The sequence below is a fragment of the Camponotus vicinus genome, unplaced genomic scaffold, assembly GCF_025532165.1.
Source record: "Camponotus vicinus isolate PSW18456_S1 unplaced genomic scaffold, iyCamVici1.0 SCAF_1, whole genome shotgun sequence".
NCBI classification, from domain to species: domain Eukaryota; kingdom Metazoa; phylum Arthropoda; class Insecta; order Hymenoptera; family Formicidae; genus Camponotus; species Camponotus vicinus.
The window spans coordinates 15,066,482-15,083,968 of NW_028141945.1; the positions used below are offsets into that span (position 1 = coordinate 15,066,482).

General features: G+C 40.7%; 3 protein-coding genes across 6 annotated transcripts in view; 2 read left to right on the forward strand and 1 right to left on the reverse strand.

Moving 5' to 3' along the window:
- Nucleotides 1-17,487, forward strand: part of LOC145977032 (uncharacterized) — a 121,490-nt gene that overhangs the window by 15,410 nt on the left and 88,593 nt on the right. The window lies entirely within an intron of this gene.
- On the reverse strand, nt 4,597-5,346 carry LOC145976997 (uncharacterized). The gene is made up of 2 exons (XM_083108614.1): nt 5,255-5,346; nt 4,597-5,178 (listed from the first exon to the last, which is right to left on the reverse strand). Exons 1-2 carry the CDS (start codon nt 5,317-5,319, stop codon nt 4,611-4,613), a joined length of 633 nt encoding a protein of 210 aa, XP_082964740.1. The 5' UTR covers nt 5,320-5,346; the 3' UTR covers nt 4,597-4,610.
- LOC145976990 (uncharacterized) lies at nt 6,610-9,126 on the forward strand. Its single transcript, XM_083108601.1, has 2 exons — nt 6,610-7,378; nt 7,451-9,126. Exons 1-2 carry the CDS (start codon nt 6,684-6,686, stop codon nt 9,051-9,053), a joined length of 2,298 nt encoding a protein of 765 aa, XP_082964727.1. The 5' UTR covers nt 6,610-6,683; the 3' UTR covers nt 9,054-9,126.

Here is a 17,487-nt window from a genome sequence, read left to right on the forward strand (position 1 = left end):
TCTTATTTATTATTGTAACATGGATACAGACACGCGTGCAATGGCTTTTTCTCAGAACAGAGAACTCCAATTTTCCCCTTCAATTCTTAAACTTATGCGCGATCACATTCATTTCTCATCTCTTCCGCATGAGTGCAACATCCCGCGTTCAGCCAGTTGTTTCCTCCGACTACGAGAGACAAATATCGTCCTCACGAGCGCGATAATTGGTGCGATGGAGCGTCGATATATATTTATTGACAACGTACATCACGATTGTCTCGGTATCCTTCGCAAGACCGTTCGACATTTCGCTTATAACCAATGAATGACTTGCCTACACGGAATGCATTCAAGGACAATCAAACTCTTTCAATTATGTATTTGATGGAACCTGCTGACGCGTGGAACGGAACGGCCGAGATCTAACGCGTAAATTAAATCGGCGAAAGTTTATAACGGGATAGGGGTGGCGGGGTGGGACTAGTGGATATGGAGTGTTCATTTGAAAACGTAATTGAAACGCTATACTTCGTAACGTTTATTATATTATTGTATACTATGTGTGCACTATAAAATTCGTAATGAAATATGATTGATAAAAGCGCGTCGTGTTTTATGAAGTGCTTTTATGGTTTGTAACAATATAGCGAAACAATATTGTAAACTGGAAATTATATTATACAGTTTAAAATGAGAAACTCCATGACTAGCTGCGGATGGTGTGCATAAAATATGGATGGGAGAGAAAAAATTTATTTACGAAATGCATATCGCAATAATTTGACGGTAAACGAAAGGCATTAAATTTAATCGTAATACGCATCGAAATGATACATTTACGCCGTAGATATTTTACAATAATGTGTAATCGATGCATATTCACGAATCGAAAAATTACTATTATATTTAAAAAAATTGACGAAGCTTTATTTATACAGGATGTGAAACGGATTCGAATTTATGTTAGAGCAAAACGATAATTCTCGCTTCGGCACGAGAATTAAATTACACTTTCGACAAATAGAATTCTTGCTGGAAACTTTGCACACAATCTCCCGAAAAGTTTTTGTCCTCCGATCGCCCTGAAATCCAGTTCACGGTTTACATCTTGATAAAAGACAAGTCCGAGAGCGGACTTCAATTTTCAATAACTTGCACGAAACTTATTTCACTCGATTATCGAATACGCAGTTTTTATATGGAGCAATTTTTATTTTTTGCGTCAAATAATTCTAAAAAACTGAAACAGACATACAACTACAAATCTCTACTATACACTTTGCTTTTTTATTCAATAACTTAATAAATTGGATTACGATGGAGTAAGAACGGAGCTGATAACTTCAAGTGTAATATAACAAGTGTAATATATGTATAATAATAATATAATAGTAATATGCAGGGTGTTCGGAAATTCAATCGACAAATTTTCAGAGATTGTCGAGGGCACCATAAGAATCATTTTTTGTAAATGAACCTGGGGTCGGAAACGTGTCATTACATCGCTACGGCATACGGAGTGTTCGAAAGAGTCGGGACCTCGAAATATCACAAAAAATAGAAGTTTTACAAAAAATTGTGTCAAACAAAAGTTGTAGGGTGTAAAAAGGTCTATTTACTGGCGCCATGTGTTTGACCTTGGATGGCGTCGCCAAGGTCACGACAAGGCCACCTTGAATTTTTTAAATGAAACCCTCCACTTTTTACTGCATATTCTTGTAGCCCTTCTCGAGACCTTTTCAAAGCACTAATTTTACCAACTTTAAGTAAGCCGTTTCGAAGTTATAAAGTGTTTCCTGATAAGTCGACGACTGTAGCTATCGTATTATTATCCGCGAATGAAGGTAGAAGTGGTAAATGATGGTGGATCTACTTTTATAACTGACCGATGCGTATGATATTTTGGGCCATTTTATATTACAGACATTCGAGCAAATAAAAACCTTCATTTTTTTGTAGACTTGAGTTTCTATCTTGCCTTTATAGGCTGGATCAGGCACCGATCTTGCCTTCATCGACTGGATCAGCCATCGATTTTGCCTTCATCGGCTGGATCAGCCACCGATCTTGCCATGGTTGGCTAGATCATCTTCCAATCTGGGAATCGAATTTGTGTTTGGATCTCTTGCCTTCGTGGGCGAGACATCTTACCATGAAAAGCTCGATAACTTCGAAACGGCTTACTTAAAGTTGGTAAAATTAGTGCTTTGAAAAGGTCTCGAGAAGGGCTACAAGAATATGCAATAAAAAGTGGAGGGTTCCATTTAAAAAATTCAAGGTGGCCTTGTCGTGACCTTGGCGACGCCATCCAAGGTCAAACACATGGCGCCAGTAAGTAGACTTTTTACACCCTACAACTTTTGTTTGAAACAATTTTTTGTAAAACTTCTATTTTTTGTGATATTTCGAGGTCCCGACTCTTTCGAACACTCCGTATGCCGTAGCGATGTAATAACACGTTTCCGACCCCAGGTTCATTTGCAAGAAATGATTCTTATGGTGCCCTCGACAATCTCTGAAAATTTGTCGATTGAATTTCCGAACACCCTGTATAATATACAGGGTGCATCTGAAATAATGCACTAAACTTTAGGAGTGTATTCTAGAGGTCAAAATAAGACTTTAGTAGTAAGACTATGAGGTTTCTAACGCAGGGGCTCCGAGGGGGGGTGAGGGGCGAGGGGGAACTGCGGGGGGGGGGCGTCACGGGGGGGTGATGACGTCACGCGAGGGGGGCGTCACGGGGGGTGATGACGTCACGGGGGGTGTGACGTCACGTGCGGGGGATGATGACGTCACGCGGGGATGATGACGTCACGTGCGGGGGATGATGACGTCACGCGGAGATGATGACGTCACGCGGGGGATGATGACGTCACGCGGAGATGATGACGTCACGCGGGGATGATGACGTCACGCGATGGATGAGGGGGTCCGCGCGGGTAGGGGGGATCCGCGGCGCGAGCGATGGACGAGGGGGTCCACGCGGATAGGGGGGATCCGCGGCGCGAGCGATGGACGAGGGGGTCCGCGCGGGTAGGGGGGATCCGCGGAAAGAAGACGGTGGTGTGAGAAGAATAGCGCTACGTGTGGGAAAAGGATAGCGTAAAGCGTGTGAAGAGGACAGTGCGACAAGGATGACACGTGACATCATCAACGTGTGACAAGGATGGCGTCAACGTGGGACAAGGATGATGCATTATAAGATGCCACATAGGTGGGAGCAGGACGACGCAAAGGTAAGTGAGTGATAGCGACGAGCTTGCGAATGAGAGAGAACGATAATAGCGCGAAGAGAACGCATACGAAAGAGAACTATAATATCGCGAGAACAACGTGTGCGAGAGAGAACGATAATAGCTAAGATAACGCGTGCGAGCGAGAACGAAGATATCGCGAGACTTACAACTAACGCGAGACTTATTGTTAGAACGATAGCGCGTAGGAAAGAGAGAGAGAGAACGATATCGCTATACTTACAACTAGCGCAAGAGAGACGCAAAGGATGGGAACGCAAGGAGAGGCGCGTAAATAAATACATTTCTTTTCAATACTAAATATAACATTTATTTTAAAATGTGTGCGTGTATTATACAATTTGTGTGTGTGTGTGTGTGTGTGTGTGTGTCTAATAAAATAATAATAATATAAAATTTAAAAATTTAAAAAAAAAAATAATAATAATATAATAATAAAATAATAAGAATAATATATTTGGGGGGAGTGTGCCGGGCTAAGGAGGAGGCCGCTCCTAGAATGCTAAGGGGTCGATGTGCCGGGCTGAGTGGAGCCGCTCCTGGAACAGAAAAAGACATTTGAATAGTTTTTAATAATTTATTTTAGAACTTTTGATGTAATATAAATTGAAAGTTACTTACAATATTATCCATTTATTTTAATTTGTGCAAATGGGACACATATTGCATGATATTATTTGATGCAAATTTTTCCTGCACTCTTTGCAATAACTGCCTAATAATAGAGCACAATAATCCGTTTTGTGTTTCCTGACGGAGTATACGTTTCGAAACGATGATGCCAATCTCAGAAAACAGTCTGAACAATACTTAGTTCCTTCTTCCACATCATAATAATAATATTTGATGCGACACATTTTTATGGTAATATCCAAATTATTTATTTCCATCGCGTTTAAATGTTTATACTTTTTCAGTCTTAATTCTTCATCATTATCACTGGCATAATCTGAATCCACTAAAGGTGGTATTTCTTCCTCGGATTCTTCCTCAGAGCCATCCTCGTCTGATTCGTCTAGATTATCAACATCCATTTGGTTGCCATCTTCAACGATAACAACCTCTTCAATATCCTCGTCGATGATAATAACATCTTCGTCATCGATGATAATAATCTCTTCTTCAGCCATTGCACTAACGTAACACAAGACTAACGAAACGCAAAGAACAACGAAAGAAATAATATTCTAATGTCGCAGGCTCCTCTTCATTATATATCTTTTAATATCTTTTGTCTCATTCCAACTAGAGCATCACGTCTCATCTACCTCAGCATTTCTCTACATCTTTAGCGGAGCGTGTTGAGAAAAGTATAACTATTCTTATTCGTATGGAAGGAAAGAATTAAAATCATAGATGGAATAAAAATAATTATTTATTGCACGCATCGTAAAGAATATCATTTACAGCACATGTTAATAATTCGCAATCGATTAATGATTCGCTGTTAAAGACGTCACTATTACGTATCGTTTTTACAGCATCGCATACAGTAGTAATATTGTTACGTCGTAAAACAGTTTCAAATTGTTTAAATTTTTCATTTACGAGATACGTATTCTCGCATAACCAATTATGCATATGATCGATACAATTTTCAAAATTAAATAAATTTAATAATGTCGGTGGTTTCATGTACAAAGAATTGTCACATAATGTGAGTTTTACAATTTTCGATTGATACATTTCGATCGATAAATCTCCAATCCTTAATGCGAGAGCAGTCGATTGTAGAAATTGTTCAATGTCTGCTTGCTTCTGCAACAACAAATTCCACGTTGAAAAAGGTAACACTATTTGATTGCCTCGATTATCACCGAGAATCAGTTCCACGTACGACACAGCTCCAACGCTTATTCCAATGTCCAAATACTTGTACGACGTTGGGGTTAGAGCGTATCTTCTTCCAAGTATGCGAGTCGCACGACGAGGCTGAATGCTATAAAAATATATAAATTAGATCAATATTTAAAAAAAAAAATTAAATAATTAAATATTTAAAGATCGAAACTTACGTGTCACATTTTTGCTTCTTACACGGTGGAGTTTCACCGTTTCGAATCGGAACGTAAAAATTCATGTTGATTTCTTCAGTGAACCTTTCACACGCGCGATTGATGCAATACTGATCGTATTAGAATTAATATCAATTCAAATAGTATCGCAAATTGCGATGTAGAGGGGATTATTGCTGACACGACATTTTAATTTCCTCTAAAATTTTGTCGCGCCGATATACGGCGGCGATGACATCATCATCCCTAGAACAAAGATTTAGCTGAATTCGCTAAAATCGAGCGCCGGTGTACGGCTGCTCCCGACGCAACCACGTTAGATTTTTCAAATGTATGTGACAAAACGCGAAATTATCAAGGTTAAATTGCAAACGTTACTCCGGGAATTTTTTTAAGATGAAATCATTCTAGAATGTTCGATGATATGCATGAGACAGTATATAAATCATGCCGTTAAGGTTAAAACACACATCACCCCTAGACAAAGATTTAGCTGAATGTGCTAAAATCATGCGCCGATGTACGGCTGCTCCCGACGCAACCACGTCAGATTTTTTCAAATGTACGTGACAAAACGTAAAATTTTCAAGGTTAAATTGCGCATCAGAACAAAGATTTAGCTGAATGCGCTAAAATCGAGCGTCGATGTACGGCTGCTCCTGATGCAATCACGTCAGATTTTTCAAATGTACGTGACAAAACGCGAAATTTTCAAGGTTAAGATGTGCATCGGAACAAAGATTAACCGCCAAGGTTAAAACGCACATCACCCCTAGACAAAGATTTAGCTAAATGTGTTAAAATCAAGCGCCGTTTTACGGCTGCTCCCGATGCAACCACATCAGATTTTTCAAATGTACGTGACAAAACGCGAAATTATCAAGGTTAAATTGCAGACGCTACTCCGGGGAATTTTTTAAGATGAAATCATTCTAGAATGTTCGATGATATGCACGAGACAGTATATAAATCATGATCAAGAGGCACACCCCGCCAGTAATTTTGCTAAAGTACATCCGGAACTATCATTGGGAAGCGCATTTCGCAAGTGTGTTACAATATGGAGGAACAAAATTTGCGAGAGCAATCCACATTGATTGATTCGCTGGAAGATTACATTGTGTGGGAACAACGATGCGACCAATACATCGAGTCGTTGGAAGAGCAAAGTCGCATCAAGCGACCGCGATTATCGATCGGAAATCGACAATCGCTGATTGCTCGGATCGCGCGCCTCGAAGGGTTGAAAAATTCGGTACGTGGACGTTTCGTACACGCGGGTGCCGGATGTAGCGCGCGTCAAAATAGACTTGATACGGCGTTCGAGAGTCGCGTATCGACTGGTGCGGTGATAAACTATAATCACATTGAACCTCGTCAATTTCTCGATGACGCCAAAGACATAGTGATAGAACATGTGCAGGACGTTATGAAAAAACACTGTAATGTGAAAGTGAACACTATATTTAACGGTGAATTCGTGGCTGGGGATAAACACGCCAACAAAAGTATCAATACGCGAAACTATGAACTCTTTCGCACATCCGATTTACGCGAGTGGTACGAACGACGTGTTATCGAACCCACCCTAGCGTCTCTGGAAGAGTTTCAGGAACGCGACAGCGGGTGGGCTTTGTCGCGAATACTAAATTTAACTGTAAATATAAATAAGTATAATCCTATGCGTGCGGGGTGTCACATCAAATTACCGCGGGAGATTATGTTGAAAAGAGCGGTGATTAATGTACAATCTAAAGACAATGCGTGTTTCGCGTGGGCAGTGGTCGCCGCCCTATACCCCGCCGAAAGAGACACGAATCGGGAATCATCGTACCCGCATTACACGACAGTGCTGAATCTCCAGAACATTGAGTTTCCAGTGACTGTGAACCAAATAAAAAATTTTGAACTTGCCAATAACATTTCTATAAATGTGTACAACATCGAAGACAAGAACAGCATTGTCCCGATGCGTCTTTCGCAGCAGAAGCAGGACAAGCATATCAACTTGCTTTACATTGAAGACGACAACAGCGTCGGACATTTTGCATGGATTAAGAATTTATCCCGGCTCGTGAGCTCACAATTGAGCAAACACAAGAATCCAAAATATATCTGCGATCGGTAAGTTTAATTTGAATAATTATAAGTTATGTAGCAAATTGTATATAAATCTAAAAAAATTTTCTTTTACAGATGCCTGCATTATTTTAATTCGGACACCAAGTTGCAGTCGCATACGGTCGACTGTGGAAAGATGAATGATTGTGCTGTCCGATTGCCGAGCGATAAGGACAAGTGGTTATCGTTCAACAACTTTAATCGGAAGGAGCGGCTTCCATTTGTGGTCTACGCCGACCTGGAATGCGTTCTGGCCAAGACGGAAGAAGAGAAAAACGCATATCAACATCACCAAGTATTTAGTTTAGCTTATTATGTACATTGTTCATACGACGAATCTTTATCGGCATATCATTCGCGTCGTAGCGCCGATTGTATAGCATGGTTCGCCGCAGATCTCAAAAATTTAGCGTTACGTGTAAAAAATATTTTAAAAACAAATGTCCCCATGGTAAATTTGACGTCCGAAGAGTGGGAGAAATTCCATAGCGCCACTCAATGTCATATATGCGAAAAACCGTTCGTGCAAGACGATACACGCGTTCGCGATCATTGCCATCTGACCGGGCGGTACAGAGGTCCAGCACACTCAAATTGCAATTTAAATTATAAAGAATCTTTTTGTATTCCCATAGTTTTTCACAATTTATCCGGTTATGATTCACATTTCATTATCGAGGAAATAGCCACATCGTTCGAAGGGAAAATCGAGTTACTTCCGATAACAAAAGAGAAATATATTTCGTTTACAAAAGATGTTTGTATGGATGAAGAATCAAAAAATCATGTAAAATTACGTTTCATCGATTCATTCAAATTTCTCGCATCGAGTCTCGACAAATTGGCATCGTTTTTGGACAAAGATAAACTCAAAATTTTAAAATCAGAATTTCAAAATTTATCAACAGAAAATTTCAATTTGTTAACGCGAAAAGGTGTATTTCCGTACGAATACATCGACTCTGTAGAGAGGTTGCAAGATACGTGTTTACCACCGCGCGAATCGTTTTACAGTTCCTTGACCGGTGATACTGTATCCGAGAGCGATTACGCGCACGCCGAGAACATCTGGATGCGATTCTCCATTCGAACGCTAGGCGAATATAGCGATTTATATCTTAAAATTGATGTCTTGTTATTAGCCGACATTTTCGAAAACTTTCGAGATAAATGTATCGAAAGTTACGGACTCGACCCCGCGTATTACTATACTCTCCCCGGATACACGTGGGACGCCATGTTGAAACATACCAAGATCACGTTCGAGCTGCTTACTGACATCGACATGCTTATGTTCATCGAACGTGGTATACGCGGCGGTCTGAGTCAATGTTCGGGTAGATACGCTCGCGCTAATAACAAGTACATGGAGTCGTACGATCCATCGAAACCATCATCGTACTTGATGTACTTTGATATAAATAATTTGTACGGATGGGCAATGTGTCAACCGTTGCCTTACGCCAATTTTCAATGGGTCGACGATGTGACCAATTTTGATGTATCATCCATCACGCTAGATTCGCCTACAGGCTATGTCCTCGAAGTGGACCTCGAGTACCCGCAACATCTTCACGATGCGCACACTGACCTGCCGTTTTGCCCGACACGCGACAAACCACCTGGCAAGCGGGAATTTAACTGCTTGCAACGCTATACGATAAGAAGCGTTACGTGATACACTATCGCAACCTGCAGCAGTGTACGCGTCACGGTCTTCGCGTAACAAAAATACATCGAATTTTACAGTTTTCACAATCTCCGTGGCTTCGAAATTATATAGAATTAAATACACATTTTAGAACATTGGCTAAAAATGATTTCGAAAAAAATTTATATAAATTAATGAACAATGCAGTGTTTGGTAAAACGATGGAAAATGTGCGCAATCGTGTCGATGTTAAATTGTTAACAAAGTGGGATGGTCGGTATGGCGCAGAGGCAATGATCGCGAAACCAAATTTCCACAGCAGAAGCGTTTTTTCAGAAAACTTAATCGCTGTGGAATTGCGCAAACTCGAGGTGAAATTCTACAAACCGATTTACGTGGGTATGTGCATACTCGACATATCCAAGACATGTTTGTACGAGTTTCATCACGAGTATATGACGCCAATGTATCGCGACAAATGCCAGGTAATGTACACCGATACGGATAGTCTCATATATCACATTGAGTGCGCGGATGTGTATGAGAATATGAAGCGCGATATCATCAGATTCGACACGAGCGATTATGCAGTGGATAACGTGTACGGTATACCGCTTGTAAATAAAAAGGTACCGGGCCTGATGAAGGACGAAAACAACGGTACCATAATGACCGAATTCGTCGGGCTCAGAGCAAAGATGTACGCGTTACGAGTGAATGGAAAAAAGGACACGAAGAAAGTTAAAGGTGTCAAGAGTAACGTTGTCGCGAGAACGATAACGTTTGACGACTACATGCGGTGTTTGAAAGAAGAAATTGAAATGACGCGTCAGCAGTCGTGTATACGATCTAAACTGCACCAAGTATACACGATCTGCGAGACGAAAATTGCTCTGAGTCCGTACGACGATAAGCGGTATATCGTACCCGAAACCACCGATACGTTACCGTGGGGACATTATAGAATACCATTGTAAATAAATGTATATTTTATTTATTATTAATTGTATATTTTGTACATAACCATGTATATATTTTTATATTTAATACACTTTATATATTTTTATATTATTAAATATTTATATATTAAATTATTTATATAGTTTATATGTATATTATTTTAATAAATATTTATAATACACTATTTTTATGTATCCAAGAGTTGTATGATTTATCCATTCCCAACCATTTCACGTATACGTCATCACCCTTTTCCCGCAAAATTTTTTCCACGAGATATACGTCGGGATTAGCGACGCGTTGTAATTCGTATTCGTAGAATCCTCCAGCGACGGGATCTCCACGCGAATCTTGGAGTATGAATGTCGCGGGATTAGTTTTCTGCACCTCGACAATCTTAAAAACTTCGGTCGTCCAATTAGGTGTGAAACCTTTTTCAAAGATGGTCTTGTATTTGCTTACGCGTACCGAATCGCCTACTTTAAATTTTGTCAGAGCCGCAATTTTTACGTTGCTATACACCGTATTTAAAAGTTTTTCGGCGATCGCTGGAGTGACGTCGGCAGGTCTCATACCGATGGTGCGATGTTTTCGCGTATTGTACTCTGCAACGAGTCGAGATAACTCGTCGATCCATTTGTAATTTCCGTTGAGCGTAAACATTTTCCACATATTGTTTTTCAAAGTACGGTTGAATCGTTCCACGACCGAGGCTTTCATAATGGAATACGTCGAGTAATGATTAATGTTGTGTTTCTTCATGAGTTTCTGCACACTCGCGTTGTAAAATTCTTTTCCTCTGTCGGTTTGAAAATTTTTCGGACACCTTTTATCGTCTCCAATAATCTTTGCGATCGTTTCGGACATTTCGTTTCCGCTCTTGCTCTTGAGCGGTACGGCCCACGCATACTTGCTCAACACATCGATAACTGTGAGTATGTATTTATGACCCTTGTTGAGTCGAGAATACGAACGCATGTCGACCACGTCCGCCTGCCACAGATCGTCGTATCCGCGTACAATGACGCGTCTTCGTGGAAAATTTCTTCTCGCCGGAGCATGTAGTTCCTCGACAAGTTGTCGCTTTTCGGAGGTGTTTATCTTCTTTCGCACGTTTGATCGAGGCATAATTAATATTGCGATATTAGTATGTCTCGTTTACTGTGTCGAGTCAGATGTTGCATATCTCAGCACATTCTTTATCTCGCCCATCATTATTCGTAGCGCCTGCACGTGTGTTTCAAGCGTGATAATTTTTTGCTCAATTTCTCCCTGTCGATCTCTCAAAAGTTTATCCACATATCGTTTGTTGACAGCGTCAGTATCAGTTTCCGGTTGCGCTACACGTTGAATCTTGCGCGACCTTGCGTCAAAGCCGGTAGTAGTCTGGCAGAGAGCGTTATCGCGAACGTAATTTCTCAATAATCCATTCCATTGATAGTACAAATTATTCGACGTTCCGAGCGATAATCCAAATTTATTAATCGACATTTCGGTACCGAGAACTTTGACGGAATGACATGTATCGTTGACGCATAGTTTAATTTATAATAATGCCAGCCTCGCGAAGTTCTTCGATAATTGACAAGATTTCATTGTCGTGAGCATTGTTGCCGGCTCGACGCGAGGCGTCCAGCAATCGCAAACGATCTACCAATTCGTTGGGATCGTTCCAATGCACGTAATCGATCATGTTGTCGCTTAGCGTCATGGTGTGCGGCGCGTCTATACCTCTTCCCACCTTTCTATCGGGGAATAATGGTGCAATTATATATTTGTACTTGTATCCTTTGTTACTTTTAATAGGATTATTAACTTTGTTGTCACGTTTATGCGCATTTGTTGCTTTTAATATACTTTGATATTTATACAAATCGTCTTGAGTGTATTTTTTATGATTGGGAAATTTTCTAAAAATCAAATCGTAGATACCTTCGGATCCCGTATATTTTATTCCATCGATAATTATATTATCTTCCATGTCCACATCGAAACGTTTATCACCGAGCATCATTCCTTCGCTGGTAAATTTAACACCGTAGACGTAATCCATACTCTTATTTTTATCAACACTCATGATAGCTCCTATATATTTTTGCGCTAATGGACCAAAATGATCTCGGAACGTTTTCTGACCTTCGGACGTTTCTAATTCATGTCGGACCGATGTTACAAACGAATCGGGCGTGGTCTCATAAATTTCTTCGACGGACGGGGATGGTATTGTTTGACGCGGTTGTACTTTTATCGGAGTAGAAACAGTAGCCATATTAGAAAATTGTTTCCTTCGTTTCGATCGATTCGGTGTCGAATATATCGGCGAATCGTTTATCGGCATATTTATCCGTGCTCGCTTTATTCCTTGCTTCGACTCTTTTATTTTTTCCTCGTGCTTCTCTCCAAACGTTAAACTCAATGGTTCAATTTTCGGCGCATCAGATTCCGCAGTATTTTCGATAAGCTGTTTTAAAGGTTCGGTAATTGGCTTAAATTGTCTTTCCAATGCAACGTCTTCCTCCATTTTACCAGTTTTCAAAGCGCGATATTTTTTGCGAATTGATTCGCTCATTTTTGCAATCTCTATCGCAATCTTTTCACGATTGTCGTTCATGATGCTTGATCAATGTGTCGATGACGACTGATCGCTTTACGGTATCGCGAAATCATTAAATCCTCTTCTATATCGTCCATTGATCAACGTGCTGTCTTTATCAATGACTACGAAGCCATATTTGCGTTGCCAACATTTCTGACACAATGTGTGGAAATCGTCGTAAGACATGTCGGTATTTACATGATCGTTGTATACATGTTTCAAGTTTGTGCCGTCTTGTTTAAATAAAATCAAAAGATTCGCATTGTCGCGTATAAGATGCTTAGGTATCTTGGCATACGTTTGACAAAGATAGAAACAGTCAACGCTCGAGTGTCGACCCATTGCAAAGTATTCTCTTATCGTATCTTGCTTGTCACATGCCACGTCATCAAAGATAAAGATGGAATTCGGAAGCGCCTCGCTCGGTGGAATGACATCGCTGTTATTAGAGAATGTGAAATAGCCAATTTCGTCTATAGGTGCTAATAAATTTTCCAAGTATCTATATTTCGGTTGTTGAAGCGATTTCGAGTATACGTACGCGTTCTCGAAACGTACACCGTACGGACTTTCTATCAAACTAATCAACACGTTTGTCTTACCGCAGTTTGAAGGGCCGCAAACGATACCGCGTATAGTAGTCGGTAGCATGTTTCCATGCTTGCGTACTTTTTTCTCCGATATTAGTCTATCGTTGAAATTTGATACTTTGATTATCCGCGCTTGTCGCACGAACCGCATGTTTTCTCTTTCGAATCAATTTTGCGAATGATCACGAGGGGGGAGACCTATTTATAGAGGTGTCTCAACTCGAAACCGTTCAGTATCAAAATGTTTCTCCTTCTGTCGGATGAAAGAGACATTTTCCGGCTTACCGCCGAACAACTGCAGTATATCCCAAAGATTGTTTTACTACAAAATTTTGGTGATTACGTGGAACGATTGTGGGACAAGCTTCCAGAATATATAAAGGCTGATTCGGAGGTTCGACAATATCGTTCGTGCATGCGACATTACAATCAGCCGTGGATGCGAACACACATCGACGGTCCACCACCGTTAATAAAAAATTGCTACGAATGTCAGCGAGAATCGTAAGAGGTAGCGGTCTCTTAAATCGTGCGATAAACGCTCTTCCCATTGAATTACATATTCCCGGTTATCAGTTTTGCGGCCCGGGAACTCGATTAGAGAAACGATTGGCTAGAGGCGATCGAGGCATCAATCCATTGGACACCGCTTGTCGCGAGCACGACATTGCTTACTCGCGAAGCAACGACCTCGGTCAACGACACGTCGCGGATCGCATACTAGCTGCAAGAGCGCGAGAACGCATTACCGCGAGGGATTCGACTCTTGGCGAAAGAGCAGCCGCTACGACTGTTTGGGCGGCAATGAAGGCAAAGACAAAACTCGGCATGGGGATGAAAAAGCCATCGACGACAAAGAGGAGGAAAAAACGAATACTTCCAGTAGCGAAACGCGGTGGTATTTTATCACTTTTACCGTTGTTGGGAGTTGTCGGTTCTTTGGCCGGCGGTGCGGCGGGAATCGCAAAGGCGGTAAACGATAGCAAGGCGGCGCAACGTCAGCTGGAAGAGTTGCAGCGTCACAATCGCGCTATGGAAGGTCGCGGACTTTATCTCGCTCCGTACAAGCGTGGACAGGGATTCTCAACAAAGTCTAAGAAAAAAAAAAACGTCGAAAAAACATTAAAAATGCCTACTGGTGCGACAACTAACGTGCAATTGGAACAATTGGCGAAACGTATGCACATACCGTTCTTTAGAGGTGTTTTCATGCGCAATAATTTACCAATAAGCGGTGTACGACGAAACGAGAGCGGTATCGTCAATTTGGATGACGTTGATGGTCCCGGTACTCATTGGGTAGCGTACGCAAAGAGGGGAGATCGTGTCGTATATTTCGACAGTTTTGGAAACCTTCGACCACTCAAGGAACTTGTGCGATATTTCGGACGAGTGAAAATTGAATACAATTATGCATCTTATCAAAGTTACAATCAGAGCATCTGTGGACAGTTGTGTTTAAAATTTCTTCAAACAGTCGACGATCAATTTAAAGCCTGACAATCCATCGTCACGACTCAGTATTCGTTCGACATGTCACTGACACTTACGTTGACTGGCAGAAGCAGCGTTCTCGCTGTAAGCTATTTTCCCGCTATAGATTTGACTGATGCCGATTACGAGCTTGGATTAACGGATTTTGAAACTTATCATACGATTCCAAACGTAAATTTTTCGAATAATAAATTTTACTTTGGCAACGACGACAAGGAAATTACGATTCCCGAAGGATCGTACGAATTGCACGCTATAAATGACTATCTCAAACGTGCAATTTTGCAAGATGAACACCTTTCCAGAGATGTTGAAAACGATTATGATGAGGAATATCCAATAGCGCTCCGCGCCAATCATAGCACGCTAAAGAGCGAAATCAAATGTGCCTACAGAATAAACTTTACCAAACCCAACAATGTAGGATCCTTGCTTGGATTCTCATCGAATCGTATATTGCAACCTCGCGAGTGGTACGAATCAGACGAACCAGTTAATATTATAAACGTAAATATTATTCGTATAGAATGTAACATGACTACTGGTGCGTACAGCAATGGCATGCGCGTACACACAATACATGAATTTTCACCGAGCGTACCACCAGGATATAAGATATCGGAAACGCCGGCACAGATCATTTACCTGCCGATCATCGTACGGAGCATTACGGATTTAACGATACGTATTGTGGATCAAAGAGGTCGATTGCTCGATTTTCGAGGAGAGGAAATTACCGTAAGATTGCATATACGGCGGCGACAAACATAGTATGCTCGTGCTGAACGAAACGGAGCACGTGAGAGACAATACTTTTACGAGGGACAATACTATTGCGGTATCGGGTGACAATAATAAGATAGCCATTAAGAAGAAGCTGAGCACGTTGAATCGTGAATTTTTAAAATCATTGGGATTCATCGTACGAAAAGAATGATTGATATTTTGAATATCGGAGGTGAACCAGTCTTTGACGATCGCATCGTCAAGATTGAGACTCATACATACAATCCGTACGCCAATACGACGCTTGGATACAGCGACGAGATACGAATACCTATACAACATCAGGATTTGTACACGTTACCGTGTGAAAGCTTTCTTTACATCGAGGGAAGGTTTAATGTGCGTAAAGCGAATGACGAAATGAAGGTTGTATTGGGAAACAATTGCGTCGCATTCATGTTTGATGAGCTTCGATACGAACTCGACGGAGTAGAGATTGATCGCAACAGAAATGTTGGAATAACTTCGACGCTCAAAAATTATGTCTCTCTAACGCACCAGAAAAGTATAAACTTGAAGAACGCTGCGTGGGATTTGACGTACAATGGTGACAAAAATTATTTCAACTATTGCGTACCGCTCAACATTCTGCTAGGATTTTGTGAAGATTATAAACGCGTTGTGATTAACGCTCGTCACGAATTGATTTTGATACGTTCGCGCAACGATAATAATTGTCTATTCGGACACCCATCGTCGGAGGCAGAGATTGAATTACTCAAGATACAGTGGCGTATGCCTCATGTAATATTGAACGAGATTAATAAATTGTCGATGTTGCGAATGTTGGAAAGCGGACGATACTTGAATATGAGTTTCAGATCTTGGGATCTATACGAATTTCCTCTGCTGCATAGCACGACTAAGCATTCATGGACCGTGAAAGCCGCCTCCCAGCTAGAGAAACCACGATACGTGATCTTTGCATTGCAAACTGGTAAAAAGAATTCAGTGTCACAAGATGTTACATTATTCGATGATTGCAAATTAACCAACGTTAAACTCTATTTAAACTCGGAATTTTATCCCTATGATGATTTAAATTTAGATTTTGAAAAAAATAGATTCGCCGTTCTATTCAACATGTACTCTCGTTTTCGCAAATCTTATTATGGATGCGATGATAATGCAACGCTATTAACCATTTCAAAGTTTCTACATTGCGGTCCTCTCGCGGTCATTGATTGCTCGCGACAAAACGAGTCTGTCAAAACTGTTACCGTGGACGTGAGAATAGAGTTTGAATGCAGGGAAAATATACCGGCGAATACTACCGCCTACTGTCTCATCTTGCACGATCGGGTTGTCGAATATAATCCATTGACCAATGTAGTCCGCAAAATTACATAAGTCAGCAAATATCCCCTCCATTGCATATGAAAAAATATAAAAGATTGAGATGTTTGACGATCGACATCAGTCTGCGATCGGATCTTGTCATCATGGCTGTGCCAACGTTTGTGGATCTACAAGGATTTATCGTTGGGAAAAATTTTGTCGTGAAGGAAGCTGCTGTTCTGAGAAAGGGATCCGTACTTTCTCATTATATTTTTACATGTCCCGAACCATGGCACATGCTCACAAAATCTGAGAGATGTCAGGTTTTATGGTTGATGAAAAATCACCATGGATTATCGTGGAATGATGGACACGTTTCATATTGGAAATCGAAACGTTTAATTACGACAGCGGTGATGGGTGCAACGGGGGAGGATGATGATGCGTCACCTCTCGTGTACGTTAAAGGGCATGAAAAACGGCAATGGCTAGCCGATATACTGGACAATGATGCAAGAAACGATGTGATTATCGAAACTTTGGATGCAGATTATGAGGATGTAGCTTCTTTAAATAAGTTAGATGTTAAGAATACTGTACGTTGTGAAAATCATGTAAAAAATTGCGCTTTAGAAAATGTATTTAAGATTTATAATTGGTGGTTGAAACATCATGATTCATCGAATCCATATTTATAATAAATTGATGATGCAATATATTTTTATCGTCTTTCTTATTCTCTCCTTTCTTTCCTCAT